Here is a 17,031-nt window from a genome sequence, read left to right as displayed (position 1 = left end):
CTTACATGAAGAACTTGATGAAATTTAAGGTAAAAAGGAAAATTACATTTTACTACCGAGAGTTTGACCGGAAGAGAAAATTTAGTTCAGTTAGTAAATTGAAAGATGGAATTTCCTGAACTCGGAGCAAATTGCGCTCTTACAACCTGCAAACAGTTAGGTGAGTTAGATTTGAACTTTCTTTGGTTGGTTGGTTGTTGTTTGCGTGCGTTTTTTCAGGTTTTTTCTTGGTTCGTCAGATGATGACTGTGCGAAAATCTTTATGCTATTTCGGTATAAAGCTTTTAAGCACACATTTCCTTAAACTTTTAACTTAGATCTAAGAATAAATACTAAATACTAAATTCTCTTTTCTAGATTTCCTTCCCATGAAATGTGATGCCTGTTCCAAGCTATTTTGGTGGGTGTTCTATTTTAATTATGATTATTGGTATCAATAATTCGTTCTGTTATTAACAGTTAATTTAATGGACTATTAGACAGTTTTTACAAAACATTATTAAAAGCTATGTCAATTCATGGCTAGAGAGTTTGAAGGAGCTCTTCATCATATAGATTGCCTTGGCTTGTAATTCACCCCCCCCCCCCCCCGGGCTAAATTGTATTTTAAGTCTTATTATTTTGGTTTACTGGAAAACACCTGTTTGTTTCTTTTCATAGTAAGGATCACATCAAGTATACAGAACACAGTTGTGAAAATGCCTATAAAAAGGTAGTTTTAGAGTTTAGACATTATTTTAAGTTTTTCTTCGTAACAAACAAATCCTTCTGTGTTGTGCTTACATAGTGCTTGCTTGTTTTGTTTTGTTTTAACCCAAACTTTTCTGAATCCGCCATAGTTTCTTGGTTGAAACTGCCAGATAATAGGAATATACTCGCAAACCGACACTCAAAATTGGCTTAAACCACCAGAGTATAATATAGTATATATGTTGTGGTTTAATTTTATCTCTGGTTTAAAATTTTTCAAACCAGTTTGATTTTTATTTCCCTTTGTTTCAGATTATGATAATGAATGTGAGACAATAGAAAATAAAAATCAAACTGGTTTGAAAAATTTTAAACCAAATATAAAATTAAACCACAACATATATGCTTCTTGCTCTAATAAATATTACCATTACAGAAAAAATTATTATCAATTAATGACAATATTTTTTTGGACTGCCTAATAATAGGACTTTCAAGTGCCAGTTTGTCCCTTATGCAACAAAGCAGTACCTGTGCCACGTGGAGAACAACCAGATATAAAGGTATTTATTATGCTCTTTTGTTATTGTTGTTTTATTTTAATTACTTTGTTGGTCTATTTTTGATTAATTATTTAGTGATCATGGCAAAAGGAAGGTAAAGTAAGTCTGTTACCCGGGGGGGGGGGGGGTACTCCCATATGTGGCCTATATAGGTATGTGCCGCCCGATAGGGTATGGTTTTTGAGGTTCTCGGTCCTTAAATAGGGTATCATTTTTGCTCTTTTTGGAAATGTGTTCCCGCTGTGATCCTTAGATAGGGTACCTAAATTCTATTAGCTAAAACTAGTTGTACCTATCGGTAAGTGCCAACGAGCGAAATACTCATGTTTGTTCATAAGAACAGATATTGAATGGTTTTTGATAGAACTATATTTGAAATGACCAAAATATGGTAAATTGTATTTTAGGTAATATGCGAAAAAAGTGCTATTTCTCTGGTGTTCATAATGACACGTAGTTTCCAGCGCGCGTATTCTCGCGATCGCGCACTCTTTTAAACACACTAAAAAACGTACACAGATGTCTGCTACGCAGGCTACGGGTTTGACACATTGATAACTCTTGACAAATCTTTAAATTCTTTTCAACGTTAAATTAACTATTAAATGAGGTTTAATCACTGTTTGTTAAATACAACACGCGATGGTTAAAATGTTTCCGTCCACAATAGGGATAGTTGCATTTCAAGAACTTCTTATAAATCAAATCCCAAAATCAAAACTGCTAAGATGCTTTTTTAAAAATAATTTTCAGTAATCAGAAACAGTAATGCACGGGTCAGATTTCAGTCTCGCATGCGAAGTGTCATGTTCAGTTACGCAAAACTTGAAAAATTTGAACAGAAAACAAAACTTGAACGGTCAAGGATGATTTGGAGACAAAATTTTTATTCAAGTTAACATTACATTTGCCGTTAGAAGCAAAAAACTTTTGACTTTCTTGTGTGTATGACATGCAGTAATTTTAGTGTCTTTGTATTGATGTTATTCCTACGCGGAGCGAAAATGCGTGCCAAATAAAATATAAACGGTATATGATTTGGAATAAATCATCGGTCAAACAATTACTATAAACACAATCAACACTAAAAGGAAGCATTTACCCGACTTCAGCATTCTCATAAGTCAAGAAAACTCTATTTGAAGTCAACAGTCCGCCTTTGATTTCCATGTCTCTCTTCGATCATAAATCAAAGGACTCCAAAGTCGAAAGATTATTTCATCGCTTTGAAGACCTTGATGTTCATTTTTTCGGCGGTCGAATATTCTGTAGGGTATTCTCTTTCGATTTATAATTCCCTAAAGGTGTATTTATTGGTAAATGGATTAATGACCACATTGAAAATTTTAACAGCGAGCCGCGTGGACGCCATTTTGGTCATTTGCTCTCTAGCAAGGAGTGAGAGACTGGGAACCAGTTGGGAAGAACAATACAACCCAAATATGGGGTTTACTTACACCCAAATATGGTAAAAAAAAAAAGTCCCTTAAGCAGAACTTAAGATTTTCTCTGCCTATACACTCATAGGCACACGGCTCTATGATTCTGCCGCCTAGACAGCCTCGCCTCTTGGCTCGGCTGTCTCGTTGGCAATAAACGCCCAGCTTAACAAAAAAAAGATATCTGAAAACTGAATTTTCAGTTCAGGTATTAGAAAAGCGATTTTATAAAGATTTGTGTCTTGCCGTGCGCGGTTAGCCATTATTGGGGTCATCACGGAATGTTTCTCCTCCCGTTGAATAGGGTGTCATTTTTCGGTTTTGGGCCTTAAAAAGGGTATCAATTTTCGCTTTCTTTATCCTTAAATAGGGTCAGGGTTTAAGAACCTTGGTGGCACACCCCTATCCGAAATTTATGGGAGTACCCCCCCCCCCCCGGGGTCTGTTACTAGACTGCAACCTGTCTCTTTCTTTTCCTCCACTTACTATTTCGCATTTTCCCCAAAGGTGGCCACTTTATACAGTCTTGTCTGTACTACGGAACCAAATCCTCAGAACTTACTATTAAAGCGTGCAGCTTAAAAGCATACATGCGAATGAAGACTGAATAGCAACCGACTGCCCGCAGTCTAGTTTAGGACAGTTCCAGGAATCCAACAAGTCATTACAGAATTGCACCCATTGAAACATGTCGCACAGGAAAATGCAAATAAGCTCAAAATTAAGCACAGAGCATGCGTAACTAACTGTCAATCATGTAATCCCCTGTGTAGGTCAATTTCTCAAGCATTGTTTTTGCTCAGACGGCAGAAAAATTCCTCTTTTGATAATTTGTGGTTAGTCCCGGGAGGCAAATATAATTGTCAGTCGCCACTACAAGACAATTAAATGATTTGAAATAAGTTGTTTTTACTTTGGCTCGGTGAAAAATTTTAACTCTGTCGATTGCCCTTTCTCTTAACAGTTGTTATCTTTCTTGTTAGAATGATTTCCAATCAGTTCAAATAAGGTTCCCCAATAAAATGAAATTAAATAACACATGTAGCTAATTAAAGTGGTATCTTGTTCACAACACGTACCAAAGCGGCGAGAGCCACGGAATATTCGGTTGCCTTCTTTCCAAAGTGTTTCGCTTCGGACTCAACAACATTTCTCGTCGAAATTCTCGCCACGACAAAGATATTTTCACGGCTTTTGATAACCAAACCTTGAACAAGACTTGGAATGTGCGTTGATGATTTTCACATGTAATCGGCTGCCAATGTGTAAACAACTTTATGTAAATTTCGCGTTGAAAATTGACTCGTGTATCGAGTAGCAAATTTCACTTGGCTCAGAACCGCTTTCCCTTGTTGACATAAAGAATAATTGCTTTCTTCGCAGAAATCCGAGCTTTAAACAACAAGACTGACTTGAAAAGTTGTTGAAATCACAGCCAGATGACTTTATTTTCAAAATTCGACATGATGTGGACGGTGCTTCGAACTTGGTCGTGAAATATTACTTAGGAGGTTTTGCATAAACACGTCGATAAAAAGAGCTTGCCAATACGTCCAAATAATGCAAAATTGCTTTATTTCTATCAGCATTGTCATCTAAAGGACTCAGGGGCATAACGTTTAACTCCCTTTTGCAAATTTGTCACTTCAGGATCTAAAGAAACTGAAAACAGCGGCAGCTTTTGCAATCTCGTTTCCAAGGCGTGATGCCTACAAAGCATCATGGGTACCCCACTTTTCCCCGGCGACGCATTTCAATGGGCGCAGTTCTGTAATGTGGTGTACCCCACTTACTCCAGTTTCTAGAGTTAGCAATGAAATGAAGACAAGTATAAAGTTCTATTCCCCATGTCTGGACCCATGTAGCATTAATTATGTCAGGTTTCTTAAACATTTATGAGTATTCATTTGTAAATGTGGGTGAATAGTTAAAATGCTGGGAGGGTGTAAGGAGGGGGGCTTGCTCTCCTGGATCAGCCAATTGATGTGCTCTACAAATAAATGATTGCCCTTGCAACATTCAGGACCTTCATTCTGTTGATAATAACCAGATTACTTTTGTTAGTAAATAGACTTGGAAACTAATGTACTCTATTCCTGTAGGTTGGAGAACACATTGATAGAGATTGCCAGTCCGACCCAGCAGTGGCTAAGAGAAAGGTTATTAACCCTTGCTTGCTTTTTCAACTCATTTTTGTTGAATCAGGCTTATTGGCTAATGGCCAGCATACAAAAGTGGCTGCTTTGTTGATTCTTCGGGGGAGGGGAGGGAAGATTGAGTGATGAGCCCAGAGAAAGTGTGCATAAAAGGCTTTAAGTAGTTAACTGTATAACATTCATTCTGAAAGTCTGGCAATGGACATGTTAACTTTAAGTAGCTTTTATTTCTTGCCAAAAAGGAAAGAAATTGTAGGAAGTTTTAGATCTACAGTGTTTGTCTATTTTATAAATAATTTGTTAAACTTTGATATCAGGAGAAAATCTTTTGAGTATATTATTGTGCAAATTAGAGTTTCTTGTTTGTGTTACAAATTAAAGTTTCTTCTACCAGTTATTAATTTTAGTCTCAATTATTCTTGCTATAGGCTTATCTTAATAGATGTTCCGTGAAAGGATGTAAACAAAAAGAGGTATGTGAAAAAAAATTTTTTCCTTACAATTAACGAGAATAATGGTCTGCTACGGAGTAATGGTTTCTAGTGTCAAGTGACATCCCCCTTCTAACCAGTTTACCCAGGGGGGAGGGGATAAGCTTCCTGTTCCTGCAATTGTTCCAGAGAATTTTTTTCAGAAAAACTCTACATGCCCCTTGTAGTATATCATGATTTTGTTTCATTGGACAAGCCAGACCAGTGGTAGTTTCAGTAGTCTCCCACGTAGTTGTTTTTGGGGCCCATTTTGTTTCACTAGTGAAACACGATTGCGGCTAAAAATGACTGTGTAGGAGGCTATTGTTTCAGGGAAGTTGCCCAGGCACCCCAGCCCCCCACCTTTTTGTCCAAACTGAGACTCAAAGAGCCCCCATTTGGCCCATAACTAACATTGTTGATTTTTTTGTTAAAAGTAAAGTGAGTGATATTGTTAGTAAATGTGCTGTATTAACATCCATTTCAGCTTATCCCTGTTAGATGTGAATCTTGTCGACAAAACTTTTGCCTCAAACACAGACATGAGCAAGATCACAGTTGTTCTGCAGTTGTAAGGGGAGGTGCTGGAAGGTCAGCGTTTTTTCTTTGTAACCATTTATTTGGTGGCTGAGTACACTGCCAGCTTTATATGATGGACACTCTTCTTTTGGCAATTTTTGAGCATCGACCATCCTTGTTTAGGGCTTGAGGAACAAATTAATTGTGTTAGGACTTTTTAAATCTAAAGAGTGGGGCACGAAGTTCCTGGTGTTGTGGTCTGGCCTTTGTGTAGTAAATTACAGTATGTGTACAACACATTTGAACATTACATATGAAAAATGCACTATATAAATTGATTATCATTATCATTATCATAATTTTCCTAAATTTCCTTAATTATGTCCCAGAACCCCATACTCATATTTGGTGAACCCAAGAAACTCTTACCAAAACTCTCTATCCAATTTTGGGACACATTTTGAGAAAGAGGGTAAAGTAAAGTGAAGTGAGGAAATATACACACAATATTTCAAGCTCTTAAAGTCGATGTGTCATAATTTACAAGTCAGCACCATGCTCAAGAAATAAATAACTGCAGAGCTCTGCTTTAAGGCCTGGCTTAATCTATATATTATATACTTAATTTTCAGCAAAACAAGTGCTTCTTTGAAAGCTGGGTATGTTTCTACATATTTTCTGTTCTCATTAGAAATTTTTCATTTGTTACACTAATAAAATTTTTGTTTTGTTTGGTCAATTAAAATTGACCAAACATTCATTTTCATTGTTTGTTATTGATTGATTGATTTTCTTAAAGGGAGGCTGCAACTGCCAGATTAAAGAATGCAAAGCCATCATCAAAAGTACAAAATAAACCACAGCAAACATCTCTCTCATCAATAGGAAGAGATTTGGACAGGTACACAATGACAAGCACCTTATCACTGATTAAGCTACCCTTTAAATTTGCAATATTTTCTAACACTGTAGGCACATAATGGTTCAGTTATCCATAATTATTTAGCACCATGACTGAACAGGAGGCTATGGAGAGAGACTGTTGGTGGCCTATGCTCCTGAGAAGCAGTGAAGGGTTAACTACTACCATGACTGTATCTTCTTATTGGAAGGTTACAGCTACATAGCCCTCAGCACGCATTACGTGCCTACGATGCTAAGAAATTATCTATTGATATTGATATTTATTATGTTTTAAAAGTAGTTTTTGAATTTTTTTGGCATGTGAAGTCAGTTTTATTTATCCTGGATAAATGCCACTGACTAAATTATATAAAAAAAAACAAGTTTGTTTTGGAAACTAGCAAGTGCATTTACTTGGCTTTCAGGTCCAGACGCGAGCGGCAAGAGCAGCCACAAAGTCATCAACCTACCGGTATTCCACAGCCAGCAATGGTAAATATCATTAAACATTTTGTTTGGCTTTTGTGTTCAATCGGGGAGGCGTAGTGGCCTAAAATGGTTAGCACGCTTAAATCCGAGTCGAGAGGTCCAGCAGCAGTCATTGTGTTGTGTTCTTGGGCAAGACACTTTACTACGATTTCCAGTTGAGTAAGGCACAAACAAAGTTTGGTGATGAGGTTTCAACGTTACAATGGCATTGTTGTCAAGGGCAACTTTCTCTGTTTCCATTGGTAACAAATTTGCATTTGTAACTGTCTTGCTCGACAATCTTGGTGCTTAAATAAATACAAACACTACAAAATTAATATGGTTAGCAACACTTAATTACACTTTCAAATAAAAAAATATATACACAGAGACAAGGATAAAAGAAACAAATAATGAAACATATTATGCCTTAGCTGTTTTACATCGACGGTAACAGATCTGTGTTGAGAGTTGACGTTATGTTCAACGTGCGTCACTTTACCTTCATCGTAAGAGTTACTGTTCAACTGAAATTAAATCGTTTTCCAACTCCAGGGATTTTCTAGCAGCTTTAAGAATTCCTTCAGCTTTAAATATTATATCTTTCTCAAGTGCAAAATGAATAACTCGCGAACTAAAATGAAGAATATTTGGCGCTTCGTAAAGCTGTCAAAAGCTGACACCATTTCGGATCGAAATTTCAAAAAATTAGCCAACCAAAAAATTGCTTAATTAAAACTGACGCCATCTTGGATCAACATTAGCCAATCAAAAAATTCCTCTGTTTCCTGAGAGGTCCTCCTTGTATAAAAGAACAATGGTGGTCAGTACCTGTAACGACAGTTACCAATGGAAACAGAGAAAGTTGCCCTTAACAACAATGCCGTTGTAACATTGAAACCTCGTCACCAAGCTTTGTTTGTGCCTTACTCAACTGGAAATTGTAGTACTCTCATAGTGCTCATAGTGCCTCTCTCCATCCAGGTGTATAAATGGGTACTGGCGAACTAATGTTGGGGGGGTAACCCTGTAATGGACTAGCATTCCATCCAGGGGGAGTAGTAATACTCCTAGTTGCTTCGTGCTACAGAAACCAAAATATGCTTCCGCTTGTATGGGCCACTTGGCTTGACGCAGACTTTACCCATGTTTTACCTTGTGTTCAGTCAACTCACAACAGTATTGGTGTTGATGCAAACATTATAATTACAAGTTGAAATAACATTTTTCATAGAGTGAGGATGAAGCTCTAGCACTAGCAATACAAGCCTCTCTGCAAGATCAGTCAAAGGCAAAGTCTTCCAGTCCACCACAGACATCACAAGAAGATGAAGACCAGGCTTTAGCCCGAGCCCTCGCAGAATCCGAGAGAGAAGAACAAAATAGAAGACGACGACAGGTATGTTTGCAACATTAACCTTTCCCACACTTAAAACCAGTCGCAAGGTTTTACTTTGAGCTCTGATTGGTTCACTGCAAAGAATTTTTTCGGTCATTTGCATTTTTTTTATTGAATTTTATTTACGCTTATGCTATAAGACTTACTTACAAGATATTTCTTACTCACAATTCAACACTTTTAAAGTACCTTATTGCTACTTATTTTCGTGGGAACTTAATTTCGCGAAAATGGAACGGGTATATTTCGCGGGACTTAATTTTTTCGATTTGGCCAAAAATATGTAATAAACATAAAAAGTACAATAAAAAACGTTTATTTTGAAAATTGTGAAAATCGCGAAAATTATGGTAAGTCCCACAAAAATAAGTAGCAATAAGGTACAATTTTACATTACGCTAATTACATTAATACAATGCTTTGAGACACATTTCGGTGATTTGCATGGTTTGATAACCAGTACTTTGGTTTTGGTTTTTTGAAAGTCATACGAGAAGTACCACAAATAAAATTCTCTTTCTTCTCTGAATTACAGGAACAAGAAAAGAAGTCAGACTGTCGTGTAACATAACCTTCCACCTTACATATTCAATTCAAACTAGCTAGTTATTACTTTGAAATGCAAATAAAGAATGGGATCAACTGGGGATGCAATAAGTATAGGCCTTTTCGCAGTAAATAACAGTGTGTGACAAAGTTTGCAGACATCTTATACTTATTGCTTATTTAAGAAATTGAACACTGTTAATGAAGTTGGGAGAAAAATTATTTCTGCAAATTATGAGTTATAATACAATAAGCTAATCTGAATCAGCTACTTATTTTAAATTATGTAGATATTCTTTCCAGGCATTACTAAGCAAGCATTCAGTAATGGAATTCATTTGAGCTCAGTCTGATAAAATCACGACTGGATTTGATTGTGTCCCGGGGGGGGGGGGGGGCACTTCCTATAAATGGGCTAATGGGGATGTGCCGCTGGATGGGGTCGCATTTTCATGACTGGACTGACTATAATGGGGTCAGCTTTTCAAGCATTTTTTATAGGGTGACCGGCTAGAATGGGGTCACACTTTTCCGTGATTTTGAGAGTAAGAAAATTCTGGCAAGTTGTGATTTCTAAACGGAAAGATTCGCCGAAAAAAAATATTACCGTATTTATTGCTGTTGTTTAATATTTGACAAATGGCTCCCATTAAATTTCCGGCCTGGAAATTACGACTTAACTATAACCAGTTGCACGTTAGTCCAGAACAAAGTCCACATTTGTGTTAGGGTATTTAATTGCTATTCTGCATCCATCGAAGTTAAGAAAACTTTGATCTTCTTTTGCTTAAAATGACTTAGTTAAAACCAGGCATAACTAATCGATGATATCAATGACATCAATGACATCAATGAGTAATCAATGAGTAATCGATGGGTAATCAGTTGATTAGTCATTGATTATTGCCGATGATCAATGAGTAATCGATGACTAATCGATAGGCCACAAATTTTTGGTCATCGATTAGTCATCGATTGCATCGATTAGTCATTGATTGCATTGATTACTCATCGATATAGTATCGTGGTTGAAAACCGGAACTTGTAAAAGTTGTACACGCTATAACAATCTAACAATATCATGGTTACACGTGAAAAAAGTACAGAAAGTAAAAGTGCTTGCAGCTGTTCCGGTGCTTAATGTAGGTGCTTGTGACGGCTGTCTCCCTAAGCCGAAGCAGTTTTACTTTGCTGACAAACACACACCGAACAAAATCTATAACCCCGTAGTCGATTCTTGTCTCCGTACTTGTTAGTTTCATTTCCAGACTGGTTGGTTTTCCCTGTTCAATTGTATTGTTATTAAATAAAGAGTTGGGTAAAGTGAAATATTGAAATATCATCAGTATTTGTGATTAGCCCTTCACGTCTTAATATGCCAGAAGGTTATTTGACCTTTTGTGAAGGCGTAATTTCTTCAACAAGAATGCCAGTTATAAAGCAAAATATGACTAACATAGATAAAAAAAAAACAAATAATGGAACAAGAAAGCAAGGAATGTGTCTTTTGTGTGCAGTATGATAGTTGATGAGTAATCGATGGGTCATCGATGAGTAATCAATAACATCAATAGGTAATCAATTACATCAATGAGTAATCGATGTCATCGATGAGTAATCGATAGGCCACAAAAATTTTGGGCTTCGATAACTCATCGATTAGTCATTGATTATCGCCAATAATCAATGACTAATCAACTGATTACCCATCGATTACTCATTGATTACCAATTGATGTCATTGATCATCGATTAGTTATGCCTGGTTAAAAGGATTTATACGGTAGACGCAAAAACAGAAAGTGACTAAGTTGGGGTCGTAAAAATTACATTTACCCAAAAGTGACTAAGATGGGGTCTATAATTGGCCATAGAATATGACTATAATGGGGTCGGGGTTCTGAGAGGCCAGCGGCACATACCCAACAAAAATTGACGCAAGTACCCCCTTCCCCCCGGGGATTGTGTTCAGTGATCACTCGAAATGAATTGGAACTTTGCTTCTGAAAAAGTGAGAATGCCATATAAGATGTTTAACTTTACCTTGAATGCAAAATAAAATTATCTTCTTGCAGCACTGACTGTGTTTGTTAAGGTTTCTGATCGTGTACTTTCTTTCAATAATTGAGATGTCATCTCTTCAAAATAGATCTCTCTGCACGAATTGCAGGCCTATGATGTTAGATTTTTTAGCTCTGTGCAGACACTGCAGGCCTGTAATGCTACAATTGTTCCACAATGCTCCTCTCCAGTTTAGACTGTCACATAACACGGGGTGAGCATTCCATGATAACCAATAGGAAGGCAGAATGGCCTAATGGTTAGTGTGCTGGACTCCAGATTGAGCAGTCAGATATCTTTTTCTCAAGATATCCTGTATTTTCAGTTTAAAAACTTTATAACACCAGACAAGCCACAAGCTAAAATAAACGCCCCCACACACGGGGAAGTTAACAAGGAGTTAGCACTAGGTAAAGTCTGACATTCACTTGCGTATAACAGGACAAGATCACCGCAAATTTTCTTCACTAGGTCCGAGTTTACGCCCATTCCGTTTGTGAAAACCAACTCTACATATTATCTTCTTTTACAGAATGAATTGTCTTATGAGAAATAGTAGTAGTACTTTATTTAAACACATGTCACCAATGAGCCTGGAGCTCGTTTAAAAGTGAACGTCTATTCTAAAAATAACAATGTAAAAAATTTAAATATGATTATCTATTCAATAAAAATACAAAAATTAGACTATAAAATTTAAAAACTACGTAGACAATAAAATTTAAAAATGTAAACTAATCGATACAAAGATTACAGCAGCAGTTGGCCTCGGTGGTCAGGTTAACATTGTTCAGTAAATTTTTAAAAATTTTAAGAGAGGACGCTCCTCTTATATTGTCAGGTAGGTTGTTCCATAAACGTGAAGTTATGTATCGATAAGATTTATGTAAACACTTTGATTTAAAAGAAGACTGATTAAGCTTACAATAGCCTCTTAGATCATAATTGCTAGAACGCAAATTGGGTCCCGGTCAAGTCTACATAATTACTGTTTCTTTGTTTGATTGTTTTTTCGCGAGGCTTCGCTGCTCGTCTCGAAGCATCCACCGCGCGCGAGAAAAAACTCTGGTACCCAAGTCAGCCTTGTACAACGGCCGTCCTAAGAATTTCCTTTGCCTGTCGACTCTATACAGTCGACTCTCGCCTTGCGGACACACCGCTTTTGCGGACATCCGCTATATTACGGACAAAATCCAGATCCCCGGCGAAAGAGGTTCGACTGGAAATGACTCCTGTTATTACGGACTCTCGATACAGTCAACTCTCGTAAAAGCGGACACGCTCGGGGCGTCGTTTAGTGTCCGTTATATCGAGAGTCCATAATAACAGGAGTCATTTCCAGTCAAACCTCTTTCGCCGGGGATCTGGACTTTGTCCGTAATAGCGGGTGTCCGCAAGGTGAGAGTTGACTGTATAACGGACCCTAAACGACGCCCCGAGCGTGTCCGCTATAACAAGAGTTGACTGTAGCTTCAAAATCAGCAGGTTTTGGCATTTTGAGTATATTAGAATAGTAGTTTATTTTTCATAAAACTCGATAAGAGTTTTAATGGACACTGTTGTACCGAATATCATTACGATTACCCCGAAGATTACCAAAAAACAATCAATAGCAATTTGATGTATCTTTAGCTGCTTATACTTGAGCTTTAAGTGGCAGACAAAAGGAAAAATGTAACATGCGAGAGAATTCCCCGTGCTTCCCATGAATGAAATAATTACCAAGAAATTTGGCACTGAAATAGCCACAACAACTGTACCAAGAACTAGTGTGACTCGAGCCAGTGCATACGTCAAAAAGCTAGGTATTTTATCATTTTGAATGCGTGCGGTAACTGCATTGTGGACAGACTCCATCAATGGATAAATGGCAAGAGTGTACGAAAGTATACAATTAAAAGCGAAAAAAGAACTAACAGTTATGTGAACAATCCCTGGGGGAAGGTTGTTGAGAATAACCTTGTTGGTGTTGACACCGAATGAAAGAAATGCAAACATTGAAAACGATAATTTCACCAACATGCTTAAAAGATAGGCCAAAGTTAAAACTCTGTTAAACTTTGATTTATCAGACATACTTCCCTCTACAGATGGCATAATAAGATAGGCGCTATAACTGTAAAGTATAATAGACAAAGACATGACCACACCCTCACTGTCCCAAAATAGGATGGTGCTCAGGTCCCACTCGGACGCGTGCTCTGCTCCGTACCATACAACGGCCACCACAACTGCAACTAAAGCGAACACACTGATCACACTCAACCAGGCAATCTGTGAGAGAGACTTTAGGAACGTTGTTGGTAGGACCAAACCTCCAGCGATACAGATCCACGTCAACTCTGTGATGGGTACATACGGAAGGGCGTGGTGCATAACAGAGCCACAGAGGACAAGATAAGAAACAGACAACAGAACCACCTCTAGCTGCACAACACCAAACACTACATAACCGCCATATTTAGGTACAAGCACGTCACCTAAATCTTTATAGCTTGATCTTGCACGAATTTTTCTTCCGAGGCTGTCTTCGTCATAGAGACACTCGCTTAAAGTTTTTCCCATGTACCACATGATAACAGGGTTTATTATAAACGCCACTATTGCTGCAATTCCTCCTTCTTTGAGCGCATAGGGTATAGCTAGGAAGCCAACACCTTCTATATAGTTGACAAGATTTGCTGCTGCTTTCCATACTGAGGCATCGTGAGCAATCTTTTTGTTTGCTCGAGGGGTAATATCATCGTTGGATGCGCTCTCGGAGTCTGGAGACTGTAGCAGCGTTAAGTTTTCATCATCTTTATGTCCATCATGTTGTTGCCTTTCTAATAAGGGAGAAGAAGCTGTGTTCATCCCCAAATAAAATAGCTTCACTTGACTTCGATGCAACTGTAATGATCTGTAAAGCGTCCGCACACAAAGCGAATTTTCCGCTCACCTCCAAAAAGCTTTATACGTCTTTGTGCCTGCCCAGAAAGTCTTTGCCAGCTTTTGTTGTCAATCCTAAATCAAAAGCAGCAAAATAAGCCTCTCGTGCTAAAAAAAAAAGCCCCATTGCTGTACGCTCGGTTGTGTGCCTAGAACGTACAGGGATTATAAAGCCCTTCACACTAAAATATCTGTTTGCGCAAACGGAAACCATTCCTTGGTGGATGACATCATGAATCGGACAGCATTCCCGAAATAGCAGGCCCGTAGGGAGAGGGGGTGCGATGGGTGCGTCCGCACCCCCCCCCCCCCAAGAGCCTTGGAAGTCCGCTCGTTGTGAAAAAAAATATGAAAATAAATAAATAAATAAATAAACGGAAATGGTATTTATGTACTTCAACTATTTACATTCGATATGGTCCTTTGGGTTGAAGGTCCATCATTTTTAGATTCGTGTGGTATATTTTGGACCAAATTGTGTGATTCTAGGTTAATTTCAAAGATACATTCTACCTAATGTCCTTCATAGTCGAACCGTTCGAAGTTTTTCCTAACAAACTGTCTTCAAAACGCACGAAATGCTGTCTCAGATAACCTATTTTTTCAAAATTTCCTGGGGGAGGATACCCCCAGTTCCCCCTACGTCATATCGCGCCTGCGGCGCTCATACGCACCCTCCCCCCTGCAAAATCCTGGTTATGAGCCTAAATAGAGTATGGAGTTTCGAGTTCGATCTAAAATAGACACTAGGGTAAAGTAAACTGAAATATCTTGGTCTGAAATAGGGTGGTCTATTGAAAAGGTGATGTTCAATTTTAGTTGCGCAAATTTTGAAAGCTTGCGTCTGGGATTTCTTGCAGGCCTTGTGCAGTTTTTGTGTAAGCTGGGACAATCCGATTTACTGGCTTTTGCTGTACTTAGGAAGGTTTCAAAAAAGCAAGTGTATCGATAGATAAGATGTTGTCGTCCCATTGTACAGTTACCTACAAAGTGTTAAAAGAGACCGTGTCACGGATTTTAGCCAAACTTAGGCATAGGAAATGACCATCAAATTCGTTTAAATATCGTAAAAATCCGGTTACAAGCCCTGGGCTTATACAACTTCGTAAGGGGTTTTGTGTGGGCTTATAAGTGGAGGGACTTATATTCGGGAGGGCTTTTAAGCGGAATTAAAAAAACGTTTCGAAACGAGCCACGGGAGTGTTGATCGAAATACGTTTTTAAGTTAAAAACGCACAATAAAGCAACATTAGGCCTATTCAGTACTGTCTTCCAGCAGAGGGGGCTTATAATCGGATGTATTTTTTTGTTTCCAGGTAGATGGGCTTATAACCGGGGGGGGGGGGCTTATAAGCAGGGGAGGCCTTGTAACCGGGGATAAAATAACCTCTTAATGGGATACTGTCGCCAGTTTTACTTCAAAACCTCAAGAGTCTTGAGACATATGGAAACGAGAGTGGTCCAATTTCGTTAAAATTCACCATGCAAGTGTACTGAAGCAATAAACCAGTGATATTATTGTGATGCCATCAGGAACTTTAGATCTGAACTTGAAAGAACAGGCACGGCGGAGCCGGGGGCTGGGGGGGCTTTAGCCCCCCCAGAATTTCCGAAAAATAAAGACTTAGTAAGAGAAAAGTCTTTTAAGCCCTCCCACTTCAAGTCACTAGTCAGCCCCCCCCCCCCCCCACCCCCACTTGGAAAATTGCTCCGCCGTCCTTGAAGAATCAGACTGATTTTTCAAGTTTTGTCTTTGAATTATTATGGCTCCCCTCTCCCATCAACAACAATTCATTTTATATCTTCATCTTGATGTACTAGGTGCATTTCATGTACGAGAAGATCTATTTGCCAATTTTAGTACTTTTTACCGAAAAATTGCAGGAATATTTAAAAAACACAACAAATGCAAAAGAAGGTACGGATGGCCAAAAGTGTCGAAGATTGAAACAGATTACGATATGGGTTTTTGAAATATGGTCCGGCGGAACAGTTTTCAAAAAAATCTTGTCTGCTTGTAACTTTGAATTATAACACCCGGGAGACACATTTGGCTGCAAAGAATGTATTGTCATTTAGAATCATAGAATAAATTGCTTTGCAAACATTTAGTTTCATAGCGAATATTTGACAAAATTTAATAACATAACTTAACTTCACCGTGGCACAGTCACTTTAATTTGTGTGTGTATACCTTCCCGCTGTATACTATGTTTGCAAACCATGTGCCCGCTTTTTCAGCTAGAGTGTATGCATAAGATATGAGTTTTTCGCCAGGTCTTCGAGTCACCTTAGAGGCGATCTCTGTAGTTTGACAACAACAAAATATATTTCATAAAATGCCATCAAAATAGTTAGTGCCAGCAAAAGAAGCTCAGCCATTATATTTTCGAGTTGCCTTTTTTCCTACAGTACTCTTGCACAAGTTCGTTGTTCCGTTGATCCCATCGGAAAACTTTAAAAATAACTAAAAGATACGAAGCAATAGGGACATCTGACAACCGTTCGAGAGAAGAAGAAGATAAAAGAAGAAGAAGCTTAGTTGTAGTGCTTGATTAAACCAAAGACTTTTGCTAGAATTGCTTACGTCTATTGATGTTTTGCTTTTGTTGCCGCTGTCCTGTGACTTTCTCCCTCTTGATAACGGCCACAAAAAACTAATTAAGGCGAAGAAGCTATCCGCGTCGGGTATTATAAAACCGACAAGCAATAGCTCGAAATAGCCAATGAGATCCGTGTGGTTGAATCGGAATAATAAATATTGAATACTCAGTTAAAATCGTCGAGGCAGAATATTGAATAATTAGGCTTAAAATCGTCAAGGAATATTAAATATTTTCAATGAAGTAATATAAACACTGGTTAGAGAAAAAATAACGAATATCGACCT

General features: G+C 38.0%; 2 protein-coding genes across 3 annotated transcripts; one reads left to right on the top strand and one right to left on the bottom strand.

Annotated features, from left to right (window-relative positions):
• The first annotated feature begins 2 nt into the window (after window positions 1-2).
• LOC144653320 (AN1-type zinc finger protein 2A-like) lies at window positions 3-9,373 on the top strand. 2 transcript variants are annotated; one of them, XM_078513294.1, is made up of 12 exons: window positions 4-160; window positions 358-400; window positions 661-712; window positions 1,179-1,253; window positions 4,795-4,851; window positions 5,277-5,321; window positions 5,806-5,909; window positions 6,470-6,496; window positions 6,637-6,738; window positions 7,166-7,232; window positions 8,443-8,607; window positions 9,143-9,371. In XM_078513294.1, exons 1-12 carry the CDS (start codon window positions 106-108, stop codon window positions 9,176-9,178), a joined length of 828 nt encoding a protein of 275 aa, XP_078369420.1. In that variant the 5' UTR covers window positions 4-105; the 3' UTR covers window positions 9,179-9,371. The 2 variants fall into 2 exon arrangements, with proteins under 2 accessions (XP_078369421.1, XP_078369420.1); XM_078513295.1 differs by lacking the exon at window positions 6,470-6,496 and having other exon boundaries at window positions 3-160; window positions 9,143-9,373.
• Window positions 9,374-12,731: 3,358 nt separating this feature from the next.
• Window positions 12,732-16,813, bottom strand: LOC144653310 (vesicular inhibitory amino acid transporter-like). Its single transcript, XM_078513285.1, has 2 exons — window positions 16,729-16,813; window positions 12,732-14,216 (listed from the first exon to the last, which is right to left on the bottom strand). The coding sequence occupies exon 2, from the start codon at window positions 14,064-14,066 to the stop codon at window positions 12,732-12,734; it is 1,335 nt and encodes a 444-aa protein (XP_078369411.1). The 5' UTR covers window positions 14,067-14,216; window positions 16,729-16,813.
• Between the last annotated feature and the right edge of the window lie 218 nt (window positions 16,814-17,031).

The sequence above is a fragment of the Oculina patagonica genome, chromosome 5, assembly GCF_052425735.1.
Source record: "Oculina patagonica isolate OP01 chromosome 5, crgOcupat, whole genome shotgun sequence".
Classification (NCBI taxonomy): Eukaryota; Metazoa; Cnidaria; class Anthozoa; order Scleractinia; family Oculinidae; genus Oculina; species Oculina patagonica.
The sequence above is the reverse complement of the archived record's forward strand: the minus strand, read 5'-3'. Positions and strand labels throughout refer to the sequence as shown.

What these genes read in the sequence shown, in the direction of transcription:
- LOC144653320 (XM_078513294.1), top strand. Translation starts at nt 106, where the DNA reads ATGGAATTTCCTGAACTCGGAGCAAATTGCGCTCTTACAACCTGCAAA. An exon ending in GTGAAAATGCCTATAAAAAG is followed by an intron (nt 713 to 1,178) that starts GTAGTTTTAGAG and finishes GCCTAATAATAG; the next exon opens with GACTTTCAAGTGCCAGTTTG. An exon ending in GTAAGGGGAGGTGCTGGAAG is followed by an intron (nt 5,910 to 6,469) that starts GTCAGCGTTTTT and finishes CTTAATTTTCAG; the next exon opens with CAAAACAAGTGCTTCTTTGA.
- LOC144653310 (XM_078513285.1), bottom strand. Translation starts at nt 14,066, where the DNA reads ATGAACACAGCTTCTTCTCCCTTATTAGAAAGGCAACAACATGATGGA.